The 16523-nt window shown below is 41.1% G+C and overlaps 1 protein-coding gene across 1 annotated transcript in view; it reads right to left on the bottom strand.

Annotated features, from left to right (window-relative positions):
- The window catches only part of LOC135195629 (eEF1A lysine and N-terminal methyltransferase-like), a 108376-nt gene that overhangs the window by 80627 nt on the left and 11226 nt on the right, over positions 1–16523 (bottom strand). The window contains exons 3-5 of the mRNA XM_064221972.1: positions 10068–10281; positions 7485–7606; positions 5454–5556 (exon numbers count right to left, since the gene is read on the bottom strand). Coding sequence (XP_064078042.1) covers positions 5454–5556; positions 7485–7606; positions 10068–10281 — 439 coding nt within the window. The remainder of the gene's footprint in view (positions 1–5453; positions 5557–7484; positions 7607–10067; positions 10282–16523) is intronic.

The raw sequence follows: 16523 nt of genomic DNA on the forward strand, positions 1-16523 counted from the left end.
ATCACATCCAACCCTAATGGATTTGTCCGCACAGGACAGAACACCAATCCAATCCTCCGCTAACTCCTGAGAAAGAGAAGGACAATCTTCGATCTTGGCCGCTAAAGCGCCAATAGTCCAATCAAGGAAGCTAAAGACTTCCAAAAGTTTAAATTGATTCCTTACAACGTGGTCCAACTCAGGCGCTGTAAAGAAAACTTTCGCTGCGGCGAAAGCAGATCTTCTAGAGGAGTCGATTAAACTGGAGAAGTCTCCCTGGGAGGAGGCAGAAACTCCCAGAGAAGGAGCTTCCCCAGTTACATAAAACCTATACCTCTTACGAAGCAACTTAGAGGGAGGGTAAGCAAAAAGAGCCTTCCCTAAGTCTCTTTTCATAGACATCCATTTTTCAGTCTCTTTCAATGAATGTCTAACCGCTTTAGATAGAACAAGTTTTTGGGAGGAGAGGGTCTGAAGTTTTCTCCTCATCAAAAAAGTCGAAGTTGGGGAGCGAGGAGCCGCTTTCTCAAAATAATCTGGATAAGATACCAGAAGAAATCTAAGGAGACGTGAATAACACGAGAGGTGATGAGAATCCTCCTCCTCTACTTACTTCTTCATTCTCCGATACCGCCGAAGAAGTAGACGGAACTACAACCGGATCTGAAGGTTTCGAACCACCCTAGCTCATTTCATCCAGTTGGTTAACATCTCTAACTGCTTGCGCAAAAGGGCGCCAGAGACGAATCAAAAACAGTTAACGTAGGCTTGGAAGAGCCTAAATGTTCAGCAGGAGGCGGAAAACTACTTGCGCCTCGCTCTGAGCCGCCGAAATTGTTTTTCGAGGCGAAACAGGCTCATCAGGCGTAACAGACGAAAAAGCGCCTAAAGAAACACCCTTAGCTGCTAGCTACAGCGCTAAAACCACAATCTCTACTAGTAGTGGAGCCGAAAACAAAAGGCACAGATTGAGGCGACGAACGAGCCGCTAACGGCCGCGGCGCAACCCTACTCTCACATGGCTCCTTATACCGCTTGACTGGAGGAGGCGAAGAATCGGCGCCTGAACGCCTCTTTAAGGGACCCGAAACGGGCGAATCTCGCCAAGAGCGCCGCGCGACCGGAGACGAATCGCTTGAATCATTCGAAAGGCGTCTGACCGCAACACCTTTCCAACCGCTTAACCGAGCCTGTTGAAGCGCAACAGGCTCAACAAGAGAGGCGCCTGTCTGTGGGCAAATCCGATCGAATCCTTGGACTTCCGGTATGTCTTCTCCCGGTGCGGGGGAGCTGGACAGTGACCTTTGTCTAGGAGACTTGTCGTACAGACAGACGCACCCTCAACTACACTCTTACCTGAACTGCTTTCTCCAAAAAACGTCTCAACTGAATTACCAAGTTGCAAAACCGTATTCGCTAGTACCGAAAATTTCTGATCTAACTCGATTCCAGACTGGCAATGGTGTCGGAAGAAACTACACGGGAAGCCGGAGAAGTGGGATTAGTAGGAGGAATAGGAGGTGTAGTTAAAGGAGACATAACAATTTGAGGAGAAACAGAAGGAACAGAAGCATCGCAAGACGAAGCAGAGCTAAGTCTACTTTCCCTAAGCGCTGCTTTTCTAAATTCTGTCTTTAGCTAATTTCTCCGAGTATGAACTAAAAACTTCCATTGAGAATCAGTCCAATCACTACACTCGTTACATGTTCGATCTGCTGAACAAACCTGTCCCCTACACTTAACACATTTAGTGTGAGAATCATATTCTAACTTGGATAATCTAGTTTTACATCCTGAGATGCAAAACCTAACTCCCGACGGACTAGAATCCGACATGGCAACGCCTAAATAAAAAGCAAAATAACAACAACGCCAAAAAAGAGTACTTCACCAATTCCGAAGATCAATTCCACAAGAAAAAAAGCGAAGCAAAGTCATCCAACCGCACCGACCACCGATGTTCACCGGACGCCGGCAGGAAAAGAATTGGATTCACCTGGGCAGTTGTACCTGGTTCTCCCGCGAGTGGAGGGAGATGACGTCATCACCACCAGTGTTGGCGACGCCGACGCGCTAAATTTGAATTTAGTATCCTGCCGCTCGTGGAAATCACGGCTCTATAATTGTTCGGTAAGACACTACAATAAAAATAAATATTGATGCAATCAATAATAAAAGGAATAACATGAAAAAGAATCTTGCATTACGATTCACTTCACCATGAATAAGGGCTCGGAGCGAGCGCATTTGCGCCCTCGGTACCGAGCGCAAGGGTAAAAGGATCCATTCCCGATTATGAACGGAAACCTTGATCCATAATGAATTGATGCAATCAAAATATATATATGAAAAATGAAAAAGAATACTGCGCTTGCGATTTCACTTCATACAAAATAAAAAGGGGAAGGATCAATTCCCGGGAAATAGCGGAAACATTGATCCAAGTAAATAATGCAATCTCAATAAAATATGAAAATGAAAAAAGAACTGCACTTGCGATTTCACTTCATTCAAATAAAAAGGGGAAAAAGGAAAGGATCAATTTCGGGGTAAGAGCGGAAACTGATCCAAAATGAGTATTGCTACAATCAAATAAATATATGAAAATGAAAAAGAATACTGTACTGCGATTTCCCCTTCCATACAGAATAAGTTTCGTGCCGAGCGCATTCGCTCGGCAACGAGCATACAGGTCAAAAAAAACAAAAAAAAAATAAATGAAAAGGCACTTACTTACGATTTTCATCTACACATTTTCAACCAAAATATAAGCTCGGAGCGAGCGCTCTAACCGCCCTCGGCACGAGCATACACAATATGAGGATCTTTATTTCTGGGCAAAATGAATTCCCGCACTTACGCCCATTTTCAGTCCCGGCACTTACGCCCTCAGTCGGCGGGTAATCGGAGGCGTGGAGAAACCAAGATCCTTTAATTCACAATTGAATTCAATGGAAATAAATATGAAATGATTGTACTTACAATTCAGTTTCACTAGATAAATAGAAAAAGAAAAACACAACCATGCGAAAGCAACGACGATGAAGCGGGCAGAGAGCGATGATACACGTCTACACGCCAGCAGGCCGAAAGCAAAAGTGGTTTGTTTACCTCCCAGTCGCGCGCGCGCTTGTCGGACAAGCAGTTAACTACCGAACCCTTGTTCGAAAGCTTACGACCTATCCAGCTGCCGCTAGTACCTTCCTATTGTAAAAGGACCGAAGGTTTGTATGCCGTGTCGGAACAACTATCCTTCCTTCTAGGAGGATCCGATTTAAGAACTCCTACTAGCGAAGATATCTGCTTTTGCATATCCTCCAAAATCTTCGTAGCTACGTCCTTCTTTCCAATTTCCGACGCAGGAAAAGGAGCTTCTGAATACACCTCCTTGCTTCTCTTTTCCGGAGGATATTCTTCCGGAAATTCTTCAGGGCTCGAATAAAATGACGGAGACTTCCAAGATCTCTTCAAAGGTCTCGACAATCTATCTGAACTCCATCCTTTTTTAGATGAGGAATCAGACGAAGAAAAACACTGTTTAAGGACGTCTTTCCAACGACTATCCTTGGCAGCCCGGGAGTGAACTACGGGATCTGCCGAGGGGACGCCTGACGGTGGGGATTCTCTGAACCTCCCTGCGGCTTTCGACATTCTTCTCCACTGGGCTGGGAGCTTGAAAGAGGTCTAGGCTGGGAGCGAGACAGAGCCGCCGATCAGACGCACCCTCCACTTCACTGGGAACACTTTCACCTGCACTTACCTTCCAGTTCCTTAATTTTTTGTTCCATATGCTTAAGCGAAGCTTTCAGACTCGCAATTTCAGATGTTGAGCTTGCCGAGTCAGATAATCGGGAAGGTAAAGCTGTATGGGAGGAAACAATTGGGTTAGCAATAGGCAATAGTCCGCTAACTGGCTCGTTAGAGACCGACCTACTTACACTTTTGGAAGAGGCTTTTCTAGCCCTATCTCTCTCCAACTTTCTTAAGTAGGAATCAAGCAACTTCCATTCCTCCTCATTCAAATCCTTGCACTCATCACATGTATTCAATTGCGAGCATACATTCCCCCTACAATTTTTACAAGTGGTGTGAGGATCCACCGAAGCTTTCGGTAGTCTCACATAACAATTCTCATTCACACACACTGAACGAAATCGAAAAGTCAGACATTATGAGAAATTCCAAATCCAAAATCCAAAAACAGTCCACAATAGCGTATGCCAAACCAAAGATCCAATACGTCACCAAATAGCAGTCCAAAAGATCAACGGCGTAATGAAATTCGAAAATCAAGTCAGGAGGAACTAGCAAACGATGTTACTAGTATCCGCGACAGAGAAAATCTGGCTTAAAACCGGTTAATAGTTCCTATTCCCTGCCACCCAACGGGCAAGGCGGCGGGATCACCTGACCTACCTGTAGTGTGTGCCGCGAAATTTGAATTTCTGTCGGGGACGACAGAGTCTATAGCTAAGTATATATCTGACAGGGAAGTTGAATGTATGAAAACTTAAAACCAAAACTTTATTATTAACTAACAATAAACACTAATCCTGTAAGAAGTGCCTTGTGGAATTAAAGTTCAACACCAAAATTGGTCAGGTAATGAATGCAATGTTTTCATTATTACACTACTTGATAAAGATGGTAATGAATGCAATGTTTACATTAGTACACTTGTCTATCATCTCAGCAACATTTATATTGTTACATTAATCATCCTAAAGATGAGTTAATCAAAAGATTGAAAGATCGCTACTGAAACAAAATTATCGAACAACTCAGTTCTGTAACAAGCATAAATATCGGTTCGATAAACAGAGGTTTACATTACAGCAAGCCCTCGGCAAAGGGTAGTTAAACTAGTACGCAATGGTAATTTACTGTACAATTGAACTATTGATGTACTACCCCAGTAAAGTAATAAACAACAAAACAAGGAAAAACTCATCCTGAAGCTTTCAGCTGAAGCTACTTGACTTTCAGTTTGGATACTGAAGTCCGTTAAAAAAACCAGCAAAACCACTGCCGACACCAGATGTTATTACCTGGTGTCACAGAAACGGAATGTACATTGTTTGCTGAGCGTTCCTAACCCTCTCGCTAGGAGGTGAGACTGGTCTCACCTACACAACATCAATGTTGCTAATGCGAAATTTGAATCTAAACTGCTTCAAATCAAATTAAACGATAGCTATGTAATTACTTGGTAAGTTACTTGTATAAAAGTGTAGGTTTGTATATCAGGAAAAATACAAATTTGTCTTTAAATTAGTATGTTTTAAGCAATAAACTCCTGTTTTGCTTTGACTTTTAGATTGATATAGGTCAAAACTCACAAGTTGAAAATCATATTTGCTTTGCAAAATAAAATCTGCAATAATCTTGAAAGTATGAGAAATGCACAAGTGTATTTAAGAAATATTAAATACTGTACAGGTACTCAGAACTAGCCAAGGATTCTACAGACTTACAGGGTTAAAATTTGGCATCTGTCTAAATTTTGTGCATATTAGCACAAACACAGGAAAGGAGAATTCACCCACATCAGTGCGTGCCTTCTCAGCATCTTCACACCTGTAGTATGAAAATAAAAGCAGTCAGTACAGTTTTCTTCCAACCATTCCCTACATATTTAAAATAAATCTCAATCTTCATTGTTGTCTAATTAGAAAATACTGCTTTTTAAATATATAAAGAATGAAAGACTAACAGGCAACTAAATACACATAATTACTTAAAATACTATAAAACAGCAAGAAACATCTGTAAGAACTACCTTTCCTACTAGTGGTGGGTTTCTTGGATATCAATACAGTTACTTAAAATAACACAGGCTCTCAACACAACAATGGTGACAGAGAAAATAAAGCAAACTGGCAAAATTCCTGTAAATTAGTGGTGTCAAATCAACTTGAGGCTGGTTTCCATAGAAATCTTTAGTATTTTTATAGCTCCATGACTCAAGTTGTAAGTAAAAAAGTATGACCTGTGGCAATGACTGCATCGACATTTATCTCATTATCAAATAACCTACCTAGTCTTCAAGCATCAATATAACTCTTGCTACACAGCAAAGATCTGAGTAAATGGCAATGGCTTCATCAAATATATTAGAGTATGTTAAGTTTCTCAGCACAGTAATATGCCTGTTGCAGAGCCCCTGGACTGAATGTGAAAACTTCTAAAAGAATTCATGGCAAGAAGATTATTTATCATGCATAGGACAAGGAATTGTTACTAATAAAACTAAGAACTATGATTCTAAAGGTCAATATGGATTACTCGCATGTGTTCATGCATGGAAATGCAGCTAGTTTACCATGAACAAAACAGGAAATCAAAGTAACCAACAGAATACTTGTAAAATGTCAACCTAAATCATTAAATTAATTGGATAGGTTTAATTAACTGTAATGCTGTGCACATGTATTTGAGCCAGTAGTGTATTTCAACATGTTTGAACGATCTAAAAAAAACATTCATCTTGATGCTAAATGTATTATGAAATGTAACTATACAACCAATCCTTGTTATTTTCACAGGTTAGGTTCTGTGGTATTCAACAAAAATGTAATTTCATAAATACAGAAATATCTTATGGAGAGAAATAAACAGGCCTAGACAGACAAGTCCTAAAATTCTAATTTTTCATAATGTGTAGTAATGTTTCCTCTAGCTTCCTCATAGTGGGAATAGTTTACTTTTTATCCACACTAGCCAGAGATTGACACTGATTTCATAATTTTCTCAAGTTCCCTCTACAGAAGTCATATTTTATACTATTTCTACTATTGAGTATTAGTTACAGTTGGATACAGTAATAAGAGAGGACTGCGACAGCAGGTTTGACCCTAAGGATGTTTTGTACTGTCCCAAAGTCTAAACCAAGGTTCCCATTCTACATACTTATGCAGGGACAAGTGGTCAGTGATACTTACCGTACGTACAAATGTGTGTGTAAATATCTCTCTCTTGTTGAGCTTCAGTTAGTTTATAGTAAAATCAACTACGTAAGTTAGCATTCATTCTTAAATACTAATAGTGATTAATAAAAATTTATTTGCGCTCTAAAGAGTCAGTGACGGTAAATTTACATATGCAAGCTATATACAGTGCTCTTCATGAGGATAGGTATAGTTGAGGATAGTTATAGTTCTGGTTGTAAGTCATGGTGATATAGCATAATGGAAGGGAATACATCTATAGAAGTCAACAGGTTACAATTCTGGTCTCAAATTCACTCTGTGTAATACTACTTCAAATACTGTAATTTTTTATATCAGATGTATACATTTTTGTATTGCTTCTTCTGCTAACATTAATCGGTTCCACCATTCAGATTTATTCTACTTTCCTATTCCTTATATTACTTCCTTCATATTCAACTTGTACATTTCACAGTAAATAATGGTTACTAGAAATATTTCTACACATATTCAATCCCCAAACTAATTTGCCCTCAAATTTTCTTGTTTCAAACAGCAGTTACAATTTTGACATACCTACAAGCACGAACCATCCAACAATTCTGGGGAAACCACTGAAGTACATAATCTACAATGTGCTCCTGTAGTAATGAAACACACACGTAACGTCCCCCGACACGAAGCACTCGGCTGAGTTCCTGAATGCAAAATGAAATAGTACATGTATTCTATTATCCTGTCTTTTTAAATAAAAAAAATTAAAGGTTAATTACCTTATGAACCAAAAGCCATCAAATCAAGATCTATTGGATTTCAACATGACTGACACACAACTCTTAAAAACTACAAATCAAAACATCCAAGAGTAATTAATATTTGATTTACAATGCCACCTTACAAATCTTATAAAAGAACTCTAACTCACTGTACTTGCATCTCCCGATATGCAACTTAAAAGGTTGCCTTGTATATTATTTACTACATCAACTGGGTATTTATGATTATTACAACTGTAATTCCCTGTTTGTTTAAAATCAGAAAGATTCTTCTTTGCTTGGCCCCACTCATAATAAACTATGATTCAACTACTTTTTGAGCCTACATCCCACTTCTGCAAATGTTTATCTTTGCAAGACATGCTAGTCTTCCTTTAAGTGTTTTTGTATGTCCCCAATGAGATGTGTATTAATTTTGTCCATTCAAGAACATCCCATATCTGTCAAACCACAAAGGAACTCATGCCACAGTGACCTTTTGCTCGCATTTATTTTTTTTACCATCTTCTGGATCATATTTATTCATTCTTTAAGGACATCATCATATTCACCATGGTTTTCTCCCTTTTCAGCCATCTGGGCCAGAAAATTCATAAATAATCTTTTGTTTTGGGTAAGTTCTTCACTCTTGTTCCTGAGTTGAGTACACTGAGGATGGAAATTTGCAGCCTTTCTGCACCCTAGCTTTGCTCCTTATGCTACGGAGTCAGTGAATGTTATTCTATACCTTCGCCTGCAACTTCAAGTTTAACTTTGCTCTGCGATATACTTGAATCACAAAGAGTTGCCTTTCTTCTTTTTTATATTATTGAAGATAATGATCCAATTACTCCAACATAGTATGTACCATACAGACTTGTTCAATCACCTATTTTTCTTTGTTATTCAAAGCCTGAATGTGTTTTGGTAGTGTCTGGAAATGTTTATGTGAGAAGCTACAGAATTTGACAAAAACTTTAAAGACCACAAGGTTTGTCATAGATGAAGAAGCTATTGTTTCAAAGCAAAATTAAAAACATTTGCCCTCACATAACGAGGAATTATACTTTATGATTCATATGGCAGTCAAAAAACCATCCCTGTTGAAAACCTTATGCTACACTTGAATGAAAAAAAATATTCTGAAGCCCCCTTCTATGAATGTTAACCATCCTCCAAGTCATATCACTTACAAGAGGAAAATCTGTTTACTAGAAGTCTTCCTGAAAGCTTTACATTAAGTTTTTGCTCTGGAATTTCCTGTCTTCAAACACACTAAAAGGGACGGAAAACTAGGGCAAGACAGATAAAAGCCTATTGAATGACATCTTTCACTTAATCAATGCCTATTTGTGTTTCAAACATTCTGAGTCTAATTGAAAACCTATGTAATAAAAAATCAGAACTTTCAAAATGTCAAACAGGATGGCAATTGCCCAAGGCCTGACTTGTGAAAACTTCTTCCTAATAACAATGATAAGGTCCTTCACACACTGATTATTCAGAGGAGGACTTGCATTGTAATCTCTATGTAGTTTTCACAACTGTCACATCAAATTTTGTTTAAAAATCATACCTTAGTTTCAATGTTCACAACAAAAGGTAAGTCAGGCCATACTAATCTTGAAGACAGTTCAAGCTTTTATGGTGCATCATCACATGCCTCAAAATGTGCCTAAGAAAGCAATCCAAGTTCTTAGATCATTTTTCTAATAAAAGGCATTTCAAGTGGCTGCTATCAAGACTTACAATATGTCCCCGATATAGCTAATAGCACTCATTTTTAAGTATACTTGTCAATCTGTCTTCAGATACTTTCAATGCATCCTAAGGATTATAAGATTGAACAGACTAAAGAAGTTACCATCCTAGAATTCACGTAAAAATCACACAGTAGCAAAGATGAAATTAAATTCTGTTTATTCTCTTTTATCATTATTAAATATCAATAATATGTATATGTATAATGCTAAGGGAGGTAAGGTCAGAAATATTTTAAGTTTTTTCAGGAAGAGACTCACTTGAAAGGGGTTTAATTTGTATCACTGTCAGGATTATTTTCAAAGGTGCATATTCCAACAATCTATAACTGACACTTAATGAACACACATGGAATACTTCTTCTTAACATAGTAAACCCAAAAATCAAATCCATGTTCAAAAGCATGTAGTGTTCTATTAAGCAAAATATCAAGTGATGCAGGAACTTAACAGTCAACCATGACAATAAATGGTAAATTTGGAAGCTGAGCATATTTACATTCTAAGTATCCAAATTTAATGACATGATTATAGCAAAAGATACAGATTTAAGGAAAATATTACATTATAGATTTTCTCTAAATTTTTAGACATATCACATAATCCATACATAAAAATTGTGTGGACTAGATCCATAACTTACATTGAAATATTTGCTGATAGTAGATAAAACTTCTTGTGAAGAATCTGTCATGAGAGCATCAAGAGTTCCTTTATCAAAAACACATGAAAACTGCCCATCTTCAAAAGTGGTGGCTGTGATATCCATTTGTAACCACTGCATATCTGGCAATTCTGAATATTTAGCTTGCATTTGCCTAATGACAATTTCACTAATATCAACATTGATGATATCTCTGAAATTTAAGGAAAATTAGTCATACACTGCAATGTTATCCTGCAACTACCTAATAATGTAAATACCATCAACATCACTTTCAATGCCATGTGGTACAAAGGACCTCTGAAATTCTACACTCACATATTACCTGTGCTTCATCTTTCACAAATTTCTACTCACTTATCAAAGTTCTCATCAAAGAAGTCTGGGTCTTCCAACTCTTCTGGTGCTCACAGGAGCCCAGCTGAAACTACCATGTGCTTTCCTCCCTGGAGTTTCAAAAAATACAAGTCCAAGCATCTCCATTCATCTTTCATCATTATCTCATCTACATATTGAACTTCTGTGATGTCCCTTACAGTATCATTTCTAACTCTAACCTCCCATCCGACTCCTCACATTCTTCTTAATGCTGTATTCTCAAATCAACATAATCTTCTATATTTTTACTGTCACACCTTGATTCATGTCCAAACTGCAATATTAATTGTTTTAAATTCCCACTCAACACAACTTGTAAACTACTGGATATCACTGTTTTTAACATTTTACAGATTCAACCTCATTAATCCTTTCTTAATCTAATGTTATCTCATCCCTTTATGAATACATTATATACTTTAAAGTATGTATCTTAATTTGACATCAAGTAATGGATGGCTCATCCAAGAATAAATAACTCACACTCACCAAGTTGGCAATCAGGCATGACCATGACCCACTACCATGAATACCATACACCCCACTCAAGAGGTTTAGGGTAATTTAATCCAGTCACCAACCAGATCTTTATATTTGGAACATGTAGACTCTCCAGAAGATTGATTTGCAACTGTCTCCTTGGTCTAGTCACTGTTAAAACCTGTGATAACCCTAAGAATTTGACATGTTGTGAAATGATATTGTTAAGATACAATAAAGTTTTATACATACTTACATGGCAGATATATACTTAGCTATAGACTCCGTCGTCCCGACAGAATTCAAAACTCGCGGCACACGCTACAGGTAGGTCAGGTGATCTACCATTCCCGCCGCTGGGTGGCGGTATGCGGAACCATTCCCGTTTTCTGACAGATTTTCTCTTCCACCTGTCTCCTGAGGGGAGGCTGGGTGGGTCATTAATCGTATATATCTGCCAGGTAAGTATGTATAAAACTTTATTGTATCTTAACAATATGATTTTTATACATGCAACTTACCCGGCAGATATATACTTAGCTGATTGGCACCCTTGGTGGAGGGTAAGAGACAGCAAAATACACACAAAAATTAAAAATAATAACGGGAAACAACAATTGTTGTAGGATATCAATCCTTGGTTCTCACCTGTTTGGGCAGAAGACTTGATGATTACTGTCATTGAGCCTGCATGCCTCAAGAGCTTCAGCGAGGTAGAGACCTATAACCGAATAGCCCTTCTGGATCATGTCAATGGGGGCTAGCCCGCTTACGCGACAGAGCCTATCTGGATCGTGCCAATGGGGGCCTACCCGCTTACATGACAGAGCCTGACCTGTATCGTATCAATGGGGGCTAGCCCTCTTACATGACAGAGCTTTAGGTTTTACACAATACACAATGAGGAAACCACAAGTTAATCCCAACCACCTGACCATCCTAACCATGTTAGATCTCGGAATTGAAAGGGGTTACTTCCTATACCCTCTTCCAATCGACCATAAAAACCAAACACCATAACACTGAAAAGACATAAACTAAACTAATTAGGATTAACCTCAGCTCCTCCTCCCAGCACTGAATCCGCGGAAACGTAAGCTCCTAGTGAGAAGCAGTTCTCATAAGTAACTCTAACATCTCTTAAGTAGTGAGAAGCGAATACCGAGTTACACTTCCAATACATGGACTCTATTAGCGCTTGAAGAGACCACGTCTTGTGAAACGCCATTGAGGTTGCTATGGCTCTCACTTCATGCGCCTTCACTCTGAGGAGCTTAAACTGTTCATCACCACAAGAAAGGTGCGCTTCCTTAATCACGTCTTTAATGAAAAACGTCAGAGCGTTTTTCAAAATAGATCTTCGGATCCTTGACCGAGCACCAAAGACTTTCTTCCGTACCTCCTAATAGAGACTTCCTTTGCAAATAAAATTTAAGGGCTCTTACCGGACATAAAGTCCTCTCTTGTTCTTCCCCCGTAAGAGAAGAAAGCCCTTTCACTTCGAAGCTTCTTGGCCATGGTTTTGATGGATTTTCGTTTTTTGCTAAGAAGAGAGGCTTAAAAGAACAAATTGCAGCCTCCTTCTTAAAACCCACTCTGCCTTCTAACGCTTGAAGTTCACTTACCCATTTGACGTTGCTAGGGCGAAAAGGAACAGAGACTTTCTTGTCAAATCTCTAAAGGAGGCCTTATTAGCAGGTACGAACTTATCTGACATAAGAAAATGAAGGACTACATCCAAATTCCAACTGGGATTCCTTGTGTTCTGGCTTTTTGAGGTCTCGAAAGACCTAATAAGATCGTGTAGGTCCTTATTGTCTGACACATCCAGCCCCCTATGCCTGAAAACAGAGGCCAGCATGCTTCTGTACCCCTTGATTGTTGAGACAGCTAGGTTACACTTTCTTCTAAGGTAAAGAAGAAAATTAGCAATGTCAGTTACAGAGTTACTGGAAGAGGATACGTTGTGCGACTTGCACCATCTTCTAAACACCTCCCACTTCGACTGGTACATTCGTAATGTGGATGGTCTCCTGACTCTTGCGATTGCTTTCGAAGCTTCGCGAGAAAACCCCCTCGCTCTAACAAGTCCTTTGATAGTCTGAAGGCAGTCAGACTTAGAGTGGGGAGGTTTTTGTGATACCTGTCGAAGTGGGGCTGTTTGAGAAGATCGCTCCTTAGTGGGAGCGATCTGGGAAGATCCACCATCCACTCCAGCAACTCTGTAACCCAGTCTAGGGCTGGCCAAAAGGGAGCGATCAAAGTCAGCTTCGCTCCTTCTGAGGAAGCAAACTTCCTTATTATTTCCCCTACTAGTTTGAAGGGGGGAAAAGCGTATCCGTCTATGCCCTTCCAATCCATCAGGAGGCCGTCTATTGCTATCGGTCTTGGATCCGCGATCGGGGAGCAGTAATTCTCTAACCTTTTGTTCCAGTTGGTTGCGAACAAGTCTATGTTCGGCCTTCCCCACAACCCCCATAACTGTTCACACACTTGAGGGTTGAGGGTCCATTCGGTGGGGAGGACTTGGTTTTTTCTGCTTAGTAGATCCGCCCGAACGTTTCTCTCTCCCTGAATAAACCTGGTGAGGAGAGAGATTTCTTTCTCCTGAGCCCAAAGCAGCAACTCCCTCGCTGTCTCGTAAAGGGAGAATGAATGGGTTCCCCCTTGTTTTCTGATATACGCTAAAGGCGTCGTGTTGTTGTCCGAATTGACCTGAATGATCGACCCTGAGATCTGCTTTTGAAAGTGGATGAGTGCTAAGTGAATGGCTTTCAACTCCTTTTGGTTTATGTGCCAGGACACCTGCGCTCCTTCCCAGGTGCCTGACACTTATTCCAAGCCCAACGTTGCTCCCCATCCTGAATCCGACGCGTCTGCAAACAACACTCGGAGAGGGCTCTGTATGTGTAAAGATACTCCTTGGTCGAGTTTCTTCGGGTCCAGCCACCACCGTAGATCTCGCTTGATCTTGTCCATGATTACAAACGAGTCTTCTAAGTCCTGGGAACTCTGATCCCAGTTCTCCTTCAGATAATACTGAAGGGGTCTTAGGTGCAGTCTTCCTAAGGAAACGAACTGCTCCAACGAGGAGATGGTTCCCAGCAAGCTCATCCATTCCCTCGCGGAGCAATGTTCTTCCTAGAAAAACTGAAACTTCAAAGGCAGCGTTCTACCTCATATTGATTGGAGACGCTAGAAAACCCGAGAATCCATCTGAATCCCCAGATAGACTATGCTCTGCTGGGGATCCAGCCGGGATTTCTCGAGGTTGACTAGGAGTCCCAGCGACTGTGTCATTCTTAGTGTTACCGAAAGGTCCTCCAGACACTGATCCTTTGACTTTGCTCTTATTAGCCAGTCGTCCAAGTACATCGAGATCCTGATTCCTTTCAAATGCAGCCAATGTGCCACATTCCTTAGGATGCCCGTGAAGACTTGAGGGGCCATCGACAGTCCGAAGCAAAGCGCTCGAAATTGGAAGACTCTTCCCTGTGACATGAATCTGAGATATTTCCTTGATGCCGGGTGAATTGGCACATGGAAATATGTATCTCGAAGGTCCAGGGATACCATCCAGTCCCCTGGACGAAGAGTAGAAAGCACAGAGGAAGAAGTTTCCATCGAGAACTTCTTCTTGATCACAAAGAAGTTCAGCGCACTTACGTCTAAAACCGGCCTCCACCCGCCCGAGGCTTTGGGTACCAGGAAAAGACGGTTGTAGAAACCTGGTGAATGGAGATCTTGAACCGGTTCTATTGCCCTCTTCTGCAGCATAAGGTCCACTGCTTGCAGGAGAGCTTGACTCTTGACAGGATCTTTGTATCTTGCTGTCAACTCCCTTGGAGTTTTTGTTAAGGGAGGATATTCCCTGAAGGGGATCAGGTATCCTCATTCGAGGATAGAGAGGGTCCAGCTGTCCGCCCCTCTCTGCGCCCAGACTCTGGCAAAGTTCGAAAGTCTGGCACCTACAGATATCTGGAGGACTTCTCTTCATTTTGCCTTCCCGACAGGTCTCCTGGAAGGTCTTCCTCTAGTGTCAGGTCTCCTACCTCTGAAAGGGGTTCTCAAGGAAGAAGAGGCTCCTCGAAAGGGCTGTTGAAGAGGTGCTTTCTCCTTCTTTGTAAAGGGAACAGCGGGCTTGAACCTCTTCGCTGATTGTGTAAGGAGGTCTGAGTAGCCTGCCAGCTAAGGTGATTTCGCTATCTCCCCTCACCGTGTCCTGGGGGGTGGGGAGGATGGCTAAGGAGAGTGGTGAATATAACAAGGCCGACCTCTGAAGAGGAGAGACTGACTTGGTCAGGAAAGAACTAAACACTGACCTCTTCTTTAAGACTCCCGAGCCAAAAAGGGAAGCAACTTCAACCGAACCGTCCATCACCGCTCTATCTAAACAAGCTAAAACGCTAGAGAGCTCCTCCATGCTGACGAATTCGGGATCTTGGGCTCTCTTCGCAAGGGCTCCCAGAGACCAGTCCATAAAATTGAACACCTCCAGTGTCCTGAAGAGGCCCTTTAGGAGATGATCTAGCTCGCATATCCCCCACGGAGCTTAGCTGAGAGTAGAGCGCGCCTCCTTGACGAATCGACCAATGAAGCGTAGTCTGCATCTGCGGACGAAGGAAGCCCTAAGCCCATAGGCTCCTTGTTATCATACCATCTTCCAGGTTTTCCCGTCAGCCTGGAAGGAGGGCGGGCGTGAAAAAACAGTCTTGCCCGCTTCTCTTTTAGTGCGAAGCCACTCTCCAAATCCTTTGAATGCCTTCTTCATGCTTAAGGTAGGACGCATTTTCACGAATGAGGAGGCTTTCGGAGACTTCGTACTTGAAAGCAAAGAACCTGGAGAGGGCGGATCAGCTGGTTGAAGCGTATCACCAAACTCCTTCAACAAAATGATATTGTTAAGATACAATAAAGTTTTGTACATACTTACCTGGCAGATATATACTTAGCTATAGACTCCGTCGTCCCCGACAGAAATTCGAATTTCGCGGCACACGCTGCAGGTAGGTCAGGTGATCTACCGCCCCTGCCGCTGGGTGGCAGGAATAGGAACGATTACCGTTCTAGAACCAGATTTTCTCTTCCACCTGTCTCCTGAGGGGAGGTTGGGTGGGCCATCAATCGTATATATCTGCCAGGTAAGTATGTACAAAACTTTATTGTATCTTAACAATATCATTTTTGTACATGGAACTTACCCAGCAGATATATACTTAGCTGATTGACACCCTTGGTGGTGGGAAAGAGACAACTATTTACTGAATAGACAGGTAAACAACATACGTTGTAGGTAATAAATAAATAAACCTTGGTTCCTACTTGATCAGCGGAAGACTCCATGGGCTAATGCCTAGGATCTGCTTCGCCTCAAGAGCCTCAGCGAGGATGTGACCTATGGCTAAGAGTTCTTGTGGTCTGTCGATGGGGTCTTATCCATTTACTCGACAGAGCCTCTACATGACAATATGCCTATGCCTAGTGGCATATTAAGGAGCACAACACCGATCCCGATCACCTGATCCTAACACGAGGGTTAGTGCTTAAGTTGAAAAGAGTTATCTACAAACTCCTTTC

Source organism: Macrobrachium nipponense, chromosome 16 (genome assembly GCF_015104395.2).
Source record: "Macrobrachium nipponense isolate FS-2020 chromosome 16, ASM1510439v2, whole genome shotgun sequence".
Taxonomy (NCBI): Eukaryota; Metazoa; Arthropoda; class Malacostraca; order Decapoda; family Palaemonidae; genus Macrobrachium; species Macrobrachium nipponense.